Raw genomic sequence first — 15,476 nt, 5'->3', positions numbered from 1 at the left:
TTTTCCTCTATTTAAAACTTCATGTGTTCTGGCTTACTGACTTTTAGATTAGTGCACGACTGGATAGCAAGTGGAAAATCCACTATCTAATGAAGTATAGTCACTCAGTAAGCCAATGAAATTGGAATCTCTATCTTAGACATTTCTAAGTGTAACGACTGCTTATTCCTTGAAATCTGGCATTCTGATAAGAAATGCAGAAAGCATTCTGATGCTTTATTCTTTTCATCATATCTACAGTATGATATCAGAACATAAAAATAGCTTCTTGTGTCACCTTCTTCTGAGGAGCCCATTCGATTCAAGAACAGAATATAATATTAGAGCCATTAAGAAAAACTGAAATAATTATGTGACAGAAAGTTAGCTAAATATAGACAGCTTTCAAGAAATTGTGTCCAGTAAAAACTTGAAGAAAGGCAGTTTAAAGTGGTGTTCCCTACAGCAGTCTACTGTTCCCGTTGAACACTTTCTCCCACCAAGAACATGTATCCACACAGTTACAAAAGCGTCAACCCTGCGCTAACTAGCAAAAAAGATTTCTTCTTATTTTAGTTTTCATTTGGCAACTTTTGCAAGAGCTGCATATATTAGCCTATAATTAAGCACCTCTTGGCACTCAGTGCTTTCTCGATAAGTGGCATTTATGTTAATTCTATCCTTATTAAGCAGATGTCTTTGCCATTCACTGTCATTAGGTTATCTGTGGAGATATCCCAATAAAACAGTATGCAAATTAAATTTGTCCCGATTAAAAGGAGTTTATGGTAATTGTACTACCTTTCAATAACTTTTTCACAGTAGGAAACATCATTTTCTGGGAATAACTCTGGACTGCAGCACTTCAGCTGTAGCAATAGTGCTAAAAATAATCCTTCAGAAGCCCTAGTGAGACAGGGCTGCTGTCTGCAAAATAGGGCTGAAGCAGCCTGGAGATTGCCACGTGGGGGCCACTCGGATAATGAATGGCAGGAAAAAAAGAGAATGCATGTAGTCAGAGAACTGCCTTGTTTAGAGCAAAAAGCTCTGTGCTGTAGTAAGAGTGCACTTCCTCTGCCCTACACCATCATCACTGTATACTAAAATAGCATTCTCACAAAGGGGCCATTGAACTGATCATTCACCCATAACGGATTTAAGGAATATGGAAAACTGTGAAACATTGTGATAAAATATAAAACTAGCTATGAAAAGGAAGACAACTTATTTAGAGCATCTGAAAGGGAATTAGTGTATTTAAAATGATAGCTTCACTACAGTGTAATTATATGTTGTGGACAAATACATGAGCAGTTCTGAAAAATGTCTGTACAAGTATAGAAGAAGATATAGCTATTCTTTTTGGGTATATTATTACAGGCAGGAACACTAAGAAATCAAAAGACAAATTAATGAAGCAATTTGAAACAATAAACACTAGTCTCAAACTACCTAATATGAAGCTACATTAAATTGCATTCAGTCCCCTGTAACAAAATGCTTCATGGAAATAGGATGACAAATGAATATCATAGCATAAAACCGGAAAGAGTATTTCTAGAATTGGTAACTGACACTGTTTACTGACATCTCCAAATTACAGAAATACTGAATAAAAAAACACTGAAGTCTTGAAAAATGGGAATGCTGCTCACTATAAGGCAAAATCTGAGATTTAGGGAAGTTTGCAGGTAGGAAAATTGAACACTAAGAATAAGCAATAAAATTTTATGTTTTAATAATAACTTAGAAGAAGTATCCCCAGATTTTCAGGTTTATTTGACACAGATGCTTTTCTGAACTTCAAGGCACAGCAAAGTAAAATTGAATGACAATATCTAATGGCATGGTAACCACCATCTCAGAAGTCTGTCCATAGAAGAATTTAGGGCAAAATCTCTTAAGTAGGACCAATATTTCTGTGACTGAGATTAAAAATGGCCAAAAAAAAGATAATGATATATTTAAAAGGTAATAAATATCTAAAATATTAATTTTAGGTAAAGGAATTGCTATCACAGAGGTGAAAATTTGAAAAAAGTTATAGAAGTATGCTACAAGTTAATAAAATTGATAGAGCTAAGACAAATGCAAGTCAAATTTACATTGGTCCCCAGCTTGTAAGAATAAGAAACAGTAAATTCTGTATTTTTTTTAGCTGTTATTGATAACTACAGGCAAATGTACTAGGAATACCAAAGAGTTAGATCATCTTGTTTTCAGAATTGCCAGCACTAGTTGAAAACACCGTATGTTTTAAGCTTTGTTTGTATTTTGTTCTAATACTGTAGAAGTCAGAGCATTATTAAACTGATTCTCTGGTATCATGCACAGTGCTGTGGCAATTCGATCCCGAGGCTGTTCTCATTTCTGCTAGGCACTGGCTTGGTTGTAGAACTGGAGAAGTATGAAGACAGCCATTTAACTCCTGTTCAGCCTGATCTGACAACAAGTACAGCTGCATTTTTTTATTTCTCCTCTTCCTCCTCAATCCATCATTTTACCTCTCCATAGCTATTTCTGCATCACAGCTTGTCAGTACCAGTTTTCAGACATAACGGTCAGATCTTCAGCTATTTTAAACCAAAATATCATAATTAATACTGGGTTGTAATTGCAGCTGATAATGGACGACGAAAAAGGGTACAAAATGATTAACGGTTTGAAGCCGTAGCCCTTCCCACATAAAACACCCTATTCATTTCAGCCACCTGCTGTCTCCTGATGCCCTTGGTTCATAAGTGTCTCATTCCTCTCACTCTATTTCCATTCCAGCCAATCTATCCTACCTGGGCTCCAACTGGCCGCTGCATCGAAACCCAGCCTGGTCCTAGAGCTTATCTTCCCAGCACTGTGCCACATTGTCATTTCCAAGTGAGACATCCAGCCTGAAAGTATCCAACAGACTGGTGGGGAAGGGTGCAAAGAAGTGTTCTGGAGTAGAAAGACAGCTATTTTCTTCACTCCAAAAATCTTTCTCTTGCTTTTTTCCCCCAAATACTTTCCATTATAGCCAAGGGATAGATGCTTCCGAATATAAAAAGAACTAGAGAATGATTGCATTAGTTTTTAAAAAAATTATCTCCTGTAAATCTGCTAAATAACCCGCTCCACACACACACACGCAGAGTTAGTTAATGACTGCTATAGCAGCATAAAATCTAGTCACTTTTAGATTTTCCTGTGTGTTGGCTGTTGTGCCTGGCCCATCTGCTGAAATTACCATCCACTGTATTCAAGATTTCCTTTCATGTTCACCTCCATATGAGCATAACAGTGTTGCCCTTGGAGGGGCAGGGACACTAATGTGACTAGATATCTGAGGATAGGTGGTGATGTAGGCGTTTTTTCCGCAAGAGGGTTTTACAATACTTGCCGTAATAAGACATCCTTAGCCTCTACAGTCCAATCAGTCATTTGTTTTAATGCTGACACATCATGCAAGAAATCTTTCAGCTACTCTCAAGCAAAGGTACCATAACTCATAGAGTTACACACATTGTTACTAAATCATGAGTTTCTACAACGTATAACTTATTGTACGTATACTGGAAAGAACATTCTTGCAAAAAAGCAATAGAGATCAAGAAATGAAGTACAAAACATATCTAAGATAAGAGTTATCAGGGGACTATGAGAAAAGTGGTGATTTATTAAAGATGAGTAAATCAAAATTATTCTTGATTGCCAGTGATGCACACCATTTAACACCATACTGCTTGGTCACTATTAGTTTCTCAAAATTCAAGGTGAATGTATGAATTGATTATATGTTACTATGAAACAGTTTTTGCAATTTATTTTATATTACTTTCTCTGTAACGGTTCTATTTGAGGATTAAGTTGCAGTGCACTAAAAATGTTGAGGATTAAGTTGCAGTGCACTAAAAATGTTTTCTTTTTTTTAAGTTTCTGCAAAATACTATCCAATGTAGGATCCAGGGGTCAAATTTTGCTGCTTCTTCTACATAGTATATAGTACCTTAATCTGAAAGGAGTTACTTCAGTGAAATCATATACATGGGTAGTATTAAATTAGTATACAAAAATAAAGTTGTCTGCAAATAAGAGAAAAGGAAATAGCCTAATGAATGTAGTACATTTGGAAAATGTATGCCATTTAAGCAACTAAGGGCTCTGACAAAGGAGTTTTGCAAAAGCTTGCTGGAGAGATTTATGAAGTCACCAGACCAACTGTCTGCCCACTTCTTTTTTGGATATTCCCACTGCTTTTTAGAAGGACAGCATGAGTGGGCATGTGCTGGTCCTTCAGCTATTGTAGTTCATATCCTGGCATGTTAGGTTAAGTCACTCCTTGGCAGAAGAGTCAAACGTACAGGAAGGAGCTCTCCTAAATCACACCAAAAATATTTCAGAGCATTCAACTGTTAGAGTCATGCCTTTAACATTTAGTGTAATTTTAAAGGGAGCTAGTAGATATTACAAGGGAAATAGCTGTAGAGCTATAGTACTAAATTGCAAGCTTGCAAAACAGAAACAAAGCAGAACAATATAAACCTGCCAGGTGGCTTGCCTGGACTTATTTACTCTATTTTATCTGTGAGTGGGCTTCTTATCATTCACAGTATGTATGTAGATAAAAAAAACTGCAGAGTTTGGCATATTTAATATAGCTAAAGTGCAGAAGTTCACTAATTTATTTGTTTTTAATTGGTAAATGTGTTCTTCTATAATGATGAAGAACTTGCACGAAAACGCGGAATACTGAAATTTGGAAAAAATAGTTACATACTTTGTAATTAGTGGCCCCACAGTTGCTTTGGAATGGTTTCTGAAGTATGGCAACCAGTTTGATTTTAACAACTAAATAAATGTACTTCTAATTGTATATTGACATAATCTGACACTTTTTTAATAAGGTTAAGTTGGCAATGAGCAACTGTAGAATGTTTTCACTTGGAAAGTCTACCTGAGATTTTTTCTTTTTAATCCTCCCAACTGAGAGTGGACGAGGCTAACAAAAAGATGATCTCTATGACTCATCTGGTGATGAGGCTTTTGTTTCATCTTCTCAATAGCTCATTGAGCCTTTTGTATTTTCACAATTTTGGACTTTCTTCAGAAATATCTTTGCTTTAAGCTACAATAGAGGGCCTGAGGGTGCAGCATTAACGGAGAGCTTGACTAATACACAGGCTATATTAGACTGTTGCTCCACTCACCTCTAACTGCCATTTCATTCATTCAAATTATTTCAGGTTAACAACTACATTAGTTGCTTTCTTTGACCTCTGTCAGATGAAGAAATAGCCTAAGGTATACATGCTCCTTTTGATCCTCGCAACAAGCTAATTTTGGTTCCGTGTTATTCCAAGATGACAAACTCCTCCGGGATCCTATTTTAATCTTTAGTTTTTACTGGAGTGTCAGTTGCTAGCTAATAATCATACACCCTCTTAAAAGAAACTTTGCATCACGAGAAGCTTAGAAAGGTTCTTATGCCACGGAAGGATCACTGTGTAAGTGTGTGATTATTTATTCTCTCTCCCTGATAATCCATTACCTTGCTACTGCTAGAGAAGAAATGCTGGACTAAATAGACTTCTTGTCGTAGTCAGAATAGAAATTTTTGTGCAGTTCCTAAAGATCTTAATTATTTCTGGAAACACAGTGAACCTAAATGTGCTTCTGCAAAGTATTTGCACATTTTGTCTTAATCATCTACATTTGAACGAGTGGAATATAGCAGGTGAGTACTGTGGACTCATTTCCAAACATTTAAGGTAGAAATTGCAAGTCTTACATTCTTTGAGACTGAAACTGCCAAAGTCTTGCTTCTTAAAACCTCAGTTCTCTGGCAGTGGCCAAGGCTTCAACCAGCCAACTCCCATCAACATCGCAGAAACAAATTACGTCCTGACCACCTGGAATACTGTGGATTTCAGATGGGAACATGAAGTAGATTCTGAGTGTGAGGGTGGCTGGGACTGCTCTGTGCAGAGTTCGTTAGAGCTCTCTTTATCCTTTTCTTATACTAGAAGACTAGGGGGCAAAAGCTGAAATGAAAAATGTAGCACATTTAATGTTGATAAAATGAAATAATTTTTAAAGAACACAACTGACCTGTGGAGCTCCATACCAAGAGATATAATTTTAAAGAGGAGAATAGTAGAATGCAATAAAGCATTTGATGAGTTTATATATAATAAAATCAGTTACACTGAAGACTGGATAAAAACACACTGAAAGAGTTACAATTGCTTCTAAATCAGCAAGTGCTTATTGAGGTTATGAAGAAACTATCCCAATAGACAACTTATTTCCCAATTTTCCACTCTTCTCTGGTGTATGTTGGTCATCTATGAGACCAGAGAAAGCAGAGTTCTCATGTAATTTAGCAATTAATAACAATCAGACAGCTGTTTATTGTCTTTTTCTCAATATACTTCAAATACCTGACTGACTGTTATTTAGACACAGGACAGAAGAAAGTCTTGCTTATTTATTTCTAATACATCATTATAATTTAACAACTTTTCTTTGAAAACAGACATATATATCTTCATGCATATAATTATACGTGCCAAAATTATAACAGCCAACTGCAACATAATTTGATAACACAATCTACTTCTAAGAATACCAATCTCTAAATTAATCTAGTGCATCAACTTTTACTTAATTATTCCAGCAGACTACTTTCACAGAATTATTTAGCAATGTACAAATGATTATACATTTGTGTTGCTCTAGCTTACTAAACGCTATTCCTAGACTAGATTGAAACTAACTTCAGTATGGTATAAAATAGGATGCCTTATAATGAATCTGCTACTAAAAAATGGCATCCAAATAAATATACATTATCTTTTCCTTAATGTGTTTTATTTTATTGAGGTTCCTCCTCCCAGATTCATTCACTGGTTCAGATTTCTAACTTCCTAACAGCAACTCACTACCAGACTTTTGAACTGCTTTTAGCTAACAGAAATGAATTTTAAATAAAGTCTTGAAAGACTGGTACTCACCATGGCTTCATATAGAGATCCTGAGGGCCATATCTTCCTTCTAGTGCTCCTCAGGACTTGACTGGTATCTTATTAACTAGAAAAAATGAGTTTAGAGGAACTTACATGTGTACTCGGAGACCTCTGTTCACCGCAGACATGACACCTTACCATCCTTCTAAAGCCACAGGTTCATACTTAATACAAAGTTTAGGGCTGAGCTTCGAAGAGCTCCCGAGGTACTTTTGGCAGAGGATAGATCCATATAATTAACAACTGGAAGCTCGTACTTTGTCAAGAAAGCATATTTTTAAATCTCACTGATCAATGACTAAGCCCTTCTGAAAGTCTTGCATACAGATCAGTGTGGCTGTGGAAGAAATTTTACAGTACACATAAATGTAAGGTATGTCCATTTTCAGGTGCTTTACACTGCTGGAATAACATAAAATTGTGCTAATGTAACTGAGCCAGGACAGTGAGTTCTACCAGCAGATCAAATCTGACTCGACAAGGCCACAAAAGCAATTCTGCAGCTACAACTAGGGTTTATTAGGGTCCCACAGACTATGAGTGAAACAATACTTCAAGATTTTGGTTTCTGCTTAGAACATAAGCATTCTGGAGGCGTCTACATTTTTGGTCTGAACAACTTCTGCTTCACTGCTATTCATCTGTTATGGGAATAGTTTTTACAACTGGAGTTACAGAAAAATTCATATGATGGATTAACTGCTTTTTTAGAAAAAACCCTTTTTCATATATTTAGGTATTTAGACACAAAACACTCAATTACTTACGCGCCACTTTGTGAGCTTCATCCTGTCATTTTGTGAGTTAAGGCTTTAAAATTCTTTAAGACAGTATGCTATTACTATAAAAAGTAGAAGGTAGCAAAATGTTTATTTTAGATTATAACTCAGATTAATTTTCATTGCACTGTAAGTTTCAAGATGATAAATATGAAAATGAAAATCCATGAAGAAAACTCACACACTATAAATATGTTCGAAAAGCAACGATCTGGTAGATTCCATTTATATACAACTTAAGTCATAGCACACTTAAAATGCTGTATATGCAAGTGACTTACTGGTTGCATCTCTACCTACAGTAGTCCAGGAAAAGTATCCTCTTTATATGTGGGCTAGCAAAAGTGACCCAGCACAGAGAGTCCTTTCATCTTATTCCCTTGCAATATAAAGTTCATTTTTACTACCACAGATGTTTCAGTTGCTTACTTAATATAAGAGCTTCAGTCCAGATTTCACAGCCTTTGTCTCCAATGCACTGTGCTGTTCCATACTAAGTGGTATATCACAGGGATGGAAGGAAAAGCACCAACTTAGCACAATGAAGTTTGGCTGGGAAATAATTTACTCATTTTGTTCCAGAGGGCTAAGGCCACAGTGTGCTGAAGTGGTACTATTGTGTAAATTACCTGTATGGAACATTGATCCTCTATTGTGAGGAATCGAATTCAGTTGATGTATCATAGTAGAGTTGAAAAACACATTTCTGAATCACAAATGCCCATGTACATCTGGTCTCTAACCCATCATTTAATGTTTTTACCTGTTTTTATATGCTAATTAAATAAATTAATAAATTCCCTCTGTCAACTTTTCTGTGTACAAATAGTGTTTAAATGAACAGCTGGCGTCTTTCATTCTGATTCTTACCACCAACACTTTTCTCTTGTGGCAAAAAAGTACATGAAAGAAATGGCAAATGAAAACTGCAAGGTATTGCCAGGCATTGTTCTCTGTTGTTACAGAGATTTACTCTATAGCATGCTGAAGAACATCACTTTCATAATAGCACCTCCCTTCTAATATGCTGCCTCTTTATAAACCCTCCTCCCCAAGAAAACCACATCTGTTTCCTACCGATAGCTTTAAACACACATCCCCTTAATGTCTTCTAACAGGAAGTAGAAACTGAGAGAAGTTCACATTCGCCAACATTTAAGAATCAGCCTGGGAGCCATTCCAGCATTTCCCTGAAAGAGTCACACGTGAAAAGTGGGAAAAGTGTCTTCGACAAGATGTCATCAGCAAATGGCCGGAACAACAACTCTGAAGGTTAGCATTACAACTTTGATCTGATTTCTTGCTTTCATAGTCCAAGGTATCAAAGAGTGTATGTATCTGTGTTTTGTTTTGTTTTAACAGAGAAATAGCATTGAGGCTACAATATTTGGTTCTGGGTTATTTTATGTCAGAGTATACGACACGCTAGTATGTGAACATACTTGAAATCTCTAATTATATGATTGTAATTATACTTATAAAGTAATGTGTGCAAGGGGAGGTCACTGGCATTACTGCAAAAACAGCTCACTACATGACTATCTCTTTATCCCCACACCCCCCTTTTCGTCGGCTATTCTCTCAAATGTGTGCTGGTAATGTCAGATAAAACAATGAATTAATTTCTTCACATACAAATTAAACAATGCACTTGATCAAAGTGACAATGGGGAATCACAGTAATAGCATCAGGACTGCTCTCAGTAAAAGAATGTAGTGTACTCATTCATGCAAAACCAGCTTTCCATCTTTTCCTTTTTTTGGACAATCGTCCTAGGCCTGTTTAGTAATTTTTGATAAAACATGACAGAATGGTATCATATGTTTTGAAAATATGTTCTATATAATTTAAATTTCTTAATGTTGCAAAATGTTATTAAAATCTTAACAGCACAAAGTTTACTCCTGTCATAAATACAGACATAAAAATAAATATAATAAATAAAAATACAGACACCAGTCCTCACTCATGAAAAAGCAATAACTTGATTTTCTATTTTGGTGGAAATAGTCTGAATTTGGCAATGTCTTTTTAAAATACTAATAATGTAAAGTTTAGTTTTGATTTTCTGTGTGTAAATTGCACACATCATCAAATTGACAATAAAGATAGTAAGTCATCTCTAAATAGTACTTAAAAAGAGAATATGCAGTAGTGAAGGAATCAGTTCAGTAGGACACTAAGTGAAGAAATTCTATTTTCACTTACACCTCTGCATTGCTAGTGTAGCAACATGATAAGAATCTTTGGATAAAGGGCAAGTGATAAAAGAGGTTAGCTTGTAAGTCTCATTAGCCTTGTATTCGCAAGCTTTGATGAGTTCAGGACAAATCTTGATTTAGAAAATTATTTTAATGGTCTCAATCTCATTCTGTGATTTCATGCAGTATCATGACAGTTTTATATAGTTTAGCCCAATACCTGTATCTCATTTCTTGTAGAACAGCAGTATTCCTTTAACTTCTGGATTGGAAATACAGTGCTGATTGTCCAAAAATTGAATCATGTCTGTTAGTTCTTTCAGTATCATAAGCATAACATATTTATACAGCATTGAATGGTTTTGTAGCCTGAGGTGTTACCTCTGACTTGAGATTCAAATTTTCATTAAATTTTTTCCTAGTCTCTGTTCCTAGATATGCCAGAGGTTTTTGATTCCGGATCATTCAAGAATGTGTTGGCCAGCATCAGATACAGGATTCTTTCTAAAAGAATGAGTATTTCCGTTAGCAGCACACATTCTTGCTCTGCACAAGGCATTCAGAAGTCAAGTTGATTTGCCTGTTGAACATTACTTTTATTACATCCACTTGTTAATTTTCACAATTAACTCTTTAATTTGATCCTAATCCTACTGATTATCTGTAAACTTAATCTAATTTCACCACGGGAAATCAGGAGTAACTATAGTGAAAAAAGTGGAATTCTATTGTTTAAAAACTGAGTGATAGTAGAATCTACTCTGCCATCTTCAGAGTTTTATAATTTAGATGCAAGCATGCCCTCTGAGCTGAAATATGACATTAGTTTTGAGACCCAAAATTATATTGATACTTGCCCAGCTTTACACCTTGTTTGCAAAGGGAACTTCATTTACAATAAAATGTACAGAAATGCAAGCATTCTATAAAAGACATTGAAAAAGTTATTACCTTAAAGTCTCATCTTTTTCTTCCCATAAGGTTTAGAATATACAGGTCTATTCAGCAATTCTGTTCTATAATCTTGTTTAATTGTTATCCCAACATCCTATATGGTACAGAGGAAATAATAATTATTTAATGTATTTATGGACTTGCAAAACATTTTACAGTGTGACTGTTTTTTAAGATGAACAAAATGTTTAACTCTTTCTATGTCAGAGCAAGGCTCTTAAATGAACATATGTCCAAAATAGAAGATTACTGTGATAGTTGCACCAAATCTGAAGAGAGCTGAATCTTTCCAGAACTACAAAGTGAGTTTTTATTTAATTGTGGTCTTACCGCTTCTCACACCATAGTTGCTGGCCACATATACTGGAAATTTTGAATGAACTCTTTAAATGTTCTCTTTCAGTGTTTCTCTGAGAGTGTGTAATCCTGAAGCAGGATTTATAGATGTAGTTTTAGATTATACTGCCAGATCAATATAGTTTGGGCTAAGAAATATATTTCCAAACTCAGGGCAGTACAAGACAAGTTAGCTTAGTACATGCTACAGTATGAGTTGAAATCTAAGCTCTATGCATGGTGTGATCTAAGCAGTGTAATTTTAGATCTGGTTTAGACAAACCTTAAAACAGATACAGATATTCTGAAGCTGTCTTGCACCTAGATTTTTAATTAAAAATTAAAAGTTGCTAGTGCAAACATTATGGGTAACAGTAATTACGCAAAGGTATCACTAATGTTTCGCTGCTGTGTTTGTTGAGCTCTGTTTCACAGGAGCTGATTGTGGAAGATTAGAAACTCAAATAGATGGTCACATATGTCAGAGACAGAATGCAAGGAAGTTAGGTCTGTAATACACGGAAAGCTGGTGTGAAATTAAGTATGTGATACTTATGACTTATACCATTGCTGTACTTATGACTTATACCTTGCAGTACTAAGTCGAGCTTTGAGCAATGGAAAAACCTGTCAATAGGCAGGTAGGTAAACAGGCTAAAAAGTGGAAGAAAAAAGAAATCTTTCTCAGGCCTTAACGAATGATTCAGTGTATATGGAGAGCATGCTCTTTTGTTGTTTGCATCCTCCAGAACCAAGCAAATTTGCAAGAACTCCATAATCTGGTAAGGTGAGGAGGACTATAAAGATTTAGATCATTCAGATTATGTTGTTTTTAATTCCTGATATATAATAAAAGGGGATCAAGTCTGATTCAGAAAGACAGACTCCAAATACTGCATCTAGACTCCAAATACTGCATCTATCTACCATGCTTTTTTTCTTTGGACCCCCACAGGAAATCTATTTTTCAGACTTTAAATATAGTATTGTAGTTAGTGCTTTTTTAAAGGACGGGTGTTTATTTCCAAAGGATTACATGAGAACAGAAATACTCCTGTAATCTTAGTCTTTTTTCAAATGATGTACACTACGTGTAGAATTAGGAATGTGTACACTTTGGAGGCATGCATTATTTTAAACAGTTAAAAAAATGCTTCTAAGCTGCATTGCTCAAGTAGGATCAGACTGTTGTCTATCATGACTATTACTTCAACCAGTTTACTGTTTGGTGAGTAACTGGTTCCATTTTCCATTAATATAATTTCCTTTCTGAGAATTTTCTTCAACCCAGGGAGGACATTAGAACCAACACTAAAAGCTCATGTAAATCAGGGATGAATTCAGACCATCTTTTTGTGCTGTTTGTTTCCTTTGATAATCAACTGTCTGGAAGCAAGCTTTTTTTCTGATGGGGTCTATTTAGAAATGCTGTAGCATTTCAGTCAGTGTCACCTCAAACTGCTATTATTACAGAAAACAAAACACGTTAAATGTCAGCATAAATAAAATTAGTATCCTTGCTATATTGAAGAAGGAAACTTAAAATTATTAAGTAGGTTGAAGTTGTGATAACACCTTTTTTTCCTTTCTTACATCCTTCACATCAGAAAGACTATTCAGCGCACAAAGATGGGGGGTGGGGTTTGGACCGAGACTGCCTGTTAAGCTGACGGACCTACAGAATAGCCCCATTCTTCCCCTCTAATACAGCTTTTCCCACATTGTGGAATGGTGAAAGAGATACATAAAGAGGTGCAGAATAGATCCTCCTCTGCTCACAATCTTGGAGCAGATATTTGCAGCTTCAAGCAGAGATTAGTAGGTGAATGATAAGAGCTCCCTTAAAAGATGGGTCACAGGAAAAAATAGTTTGATAAATGTGGCTCTGCTGTTTCGACTGACAAGTGCTCTATTATATTTTTAACAATTTGTTCCTTCTGGGGAGATTGCAGTAACTTGCTATATAATCTTAATCAAATCTCTTAATCTCACTCTCTTCTTCAGATTCTTATTCAGTAAAATAGGGATAATAATCCACGCTCGCACATGTAATAGAGTTAGGGATCTATTCACGTGTCCCCTTCTGAGTACTTACACCCATTACTGGAGACTATTAACACTGTAGTTGAATGCAGTTTTTAAACAAAAAACCAGAATCAGCTCAGGAATGGAAGAACAGTCAAACACGAACATTATGTCATTAATACTGCAGAGAGCAAAGAATGAAGTGATCCAAATTAACGGGGCTGGGTCTGTTTCTTCCACCTCAATGAAATCTCCAGTGATAAGATCACTTTTCGCCAACTTTCCTTAAGGCACATGCTATATATATTTTATGACTTGAATAAAAGTTTCATCTTGGTGAAATGAAGCAACATGAGGAAAGAACATACGATACTTCTTTGAACCTCGTCCCAGACACACATCAACTTACTGTTATAGTCACTGAGTCACAGCAGATTCCCAAACTGCATTTGGAGACTGCTTGGAATTTCAAGCTGAGGGAAGTTTACTATTCTGAGAAATATGCATGAAAGGGCCACTCATGATGTTTATCACAAGGCAAGTCATAAATCTACATCTTGGAAGACTGTAAGAAGCTCCTATGCATTTGTAATGGTTACCTGCTAGTTAGCTAGTTTGATTTCAGTTACATTTTAATGCAGAATTTAAGTAAAATTACATCATCAGATAACATTAAAGATGAAACACAACCTGAAAGAATACTACTTTTCTAATATCTTGGACCGAATTGAACATTTAAATCATATGTCTAATCGTAAGTGAATACTTGCATTGTTCAGCTACATTTCAGGAATGTAGAGTTCAACATTCAAGATAGAAACAATTATTTCCTGTCAAAAGGAAAAAAAAAATTCAGTTTTAGTGAATTACAAGAAACCTTTTGTTTGGTTTCTTGGTTTTATTGTCATGCTGTAGCTAAGAAAAGTGTTTTTTAAAAAAACAATCCTTTCAACCACTGAATCCTTACTACAGACCTTTATTTTTCTTTGATCCTGCCATTGCTTTCCTACATCTAGGAGCTTCTAGAAATTTAGAAACTACAATAGAAAAATATTCATTCTAAAGTCAAGGGACAAAATTCTGGGCCAACTGCTGTTCACAGCAAATCTCTCATTGACTGCAGGGCATCTAGGACTTCACCCTTAGTATGTAAAACAACAGCTTACCTGTGTAATAGCATAAAAAGACTTGTTCACTCTCCCAACAAAATTAATAATCCGTCTATATAGTATCAACCTATTACTGACTCCACTGTTTTTTGGATCAGAAAATGTTAAGAGTGCATGTTTAGCAATTCTGAAATCTAACAGATCAAAGGGAAGAGTAAACTTCAGTGAGCTTCATAGCTAATACTGTCATTACCTGCTTTGTATATAAATTACTGTGACACTCAAATATCCCTGCCATGGTCTTTTAAAGGAGGAGTGACAGTTTCTCTGGTTTTCAGTACTGAATCATTTACCAGTTAAAACCAATACAGTAAACATAGGTCTATTTTGAAAAAATAACTCCGTACATACAGTATCTAAAGTGTTATGTTTATTTACTTTCAGTAACTTACAAAAAACATTTTGCCCTCTTCTTTTTAATTAGCTATTTTCTTCCAATGTTAGGCCTCCAACCTCAGCTTTACTGATACTCAAGATTATGTCCTATTTTGGACATTACTATCCGTTTCGCTAGTCTTTTTTTTTTTTTTTTTAACCATAGTAACTTTATTTTGTTCACACACACGTAACAGGAAATCTGTATAAGTAAGTTTTGGTTGATGACTACACTCGGAAATATAAGCCAGCTCTGTGGATTTGACAAAACTGAAAAGCCTTTTGTCACTAAAGGTAGCAGATGAGATTATGAAGCAAATAAGAGGAAGAATATTTTTAAGAACTTTCCACTTTTTAGAATCCAACTGTATTCTATAATCCAGTGAGAAAGAGGCCAGAGCAAAAATGGGCCCTCTCAGTAAGTGTGAAGCCACTGTCTACACAAGACTTCAGGTATATAGGCCTCACAGCTTTGGTAACATTGGCTTGGAGAGTTTCTCTTTCTCTTCTTTTCTTCTCTCACATTTGAGCCTGTCACAGCACTGAATGATGTTGCCTCTCATTTGTGCTGTCAAACCAGTCTGTCAGGGCATATTGTGAGCCAGATCTGTGAACTGATCCAGACTGAGAAAAAACAAGCAAATTAACCAAAAAAG

At 35.6% G+C, this 15,476-nt stretch overlaps 1 protein-coding gene across 8 annotated transcripts in view; it reads left to right on the top strand.

Annotated features, from left to right (window-relative positions):
- XIRP2 (xin actin binding repeat containing 2) overlaps window positions 1–15,476 on the top strand; it is a 101,947-nt gene that overhangs the window by 33,270 nt on the left and 53,201 nt on the right. For 6 of the 8 annotated variants that reach the window (XM_068948709.1, XM_068948710.1, XM_068948712.1 and 3 more), the window contains one exon: window positions 8,878–9,031. In XM_068948709.1, the coding sequence (XP_068804810.1) occupies window positions 8,878–9,031 (154 nt within the window). Of the gene's footprint in view, window positions 1–2,754; window positions 2,854–8,877; window positions 9,032–15,476 lie in introns of all 8 variants that reach the window. The other 2 variants (XM_068948705.1, XM_068948713.1) reach the window with 1 other exon arrangement.

Source organism: Struthio camelus, chromosome 6 (assembly GCF_040807025.1).
Source record: "Struthio camelus isolate bStrCam1 chromosome 6, bStrCam1.hap1, whole genome shotgun sequence".
Lineage (NCBI taxonomy): Eukaryota > Metazoa > Chordata > Aves > Struthioniformes > Struthionidae > Struthio > Struthio camelus.
This window is presented reverse-complemented; position numbering and strand designations above follow the sequence as displayed.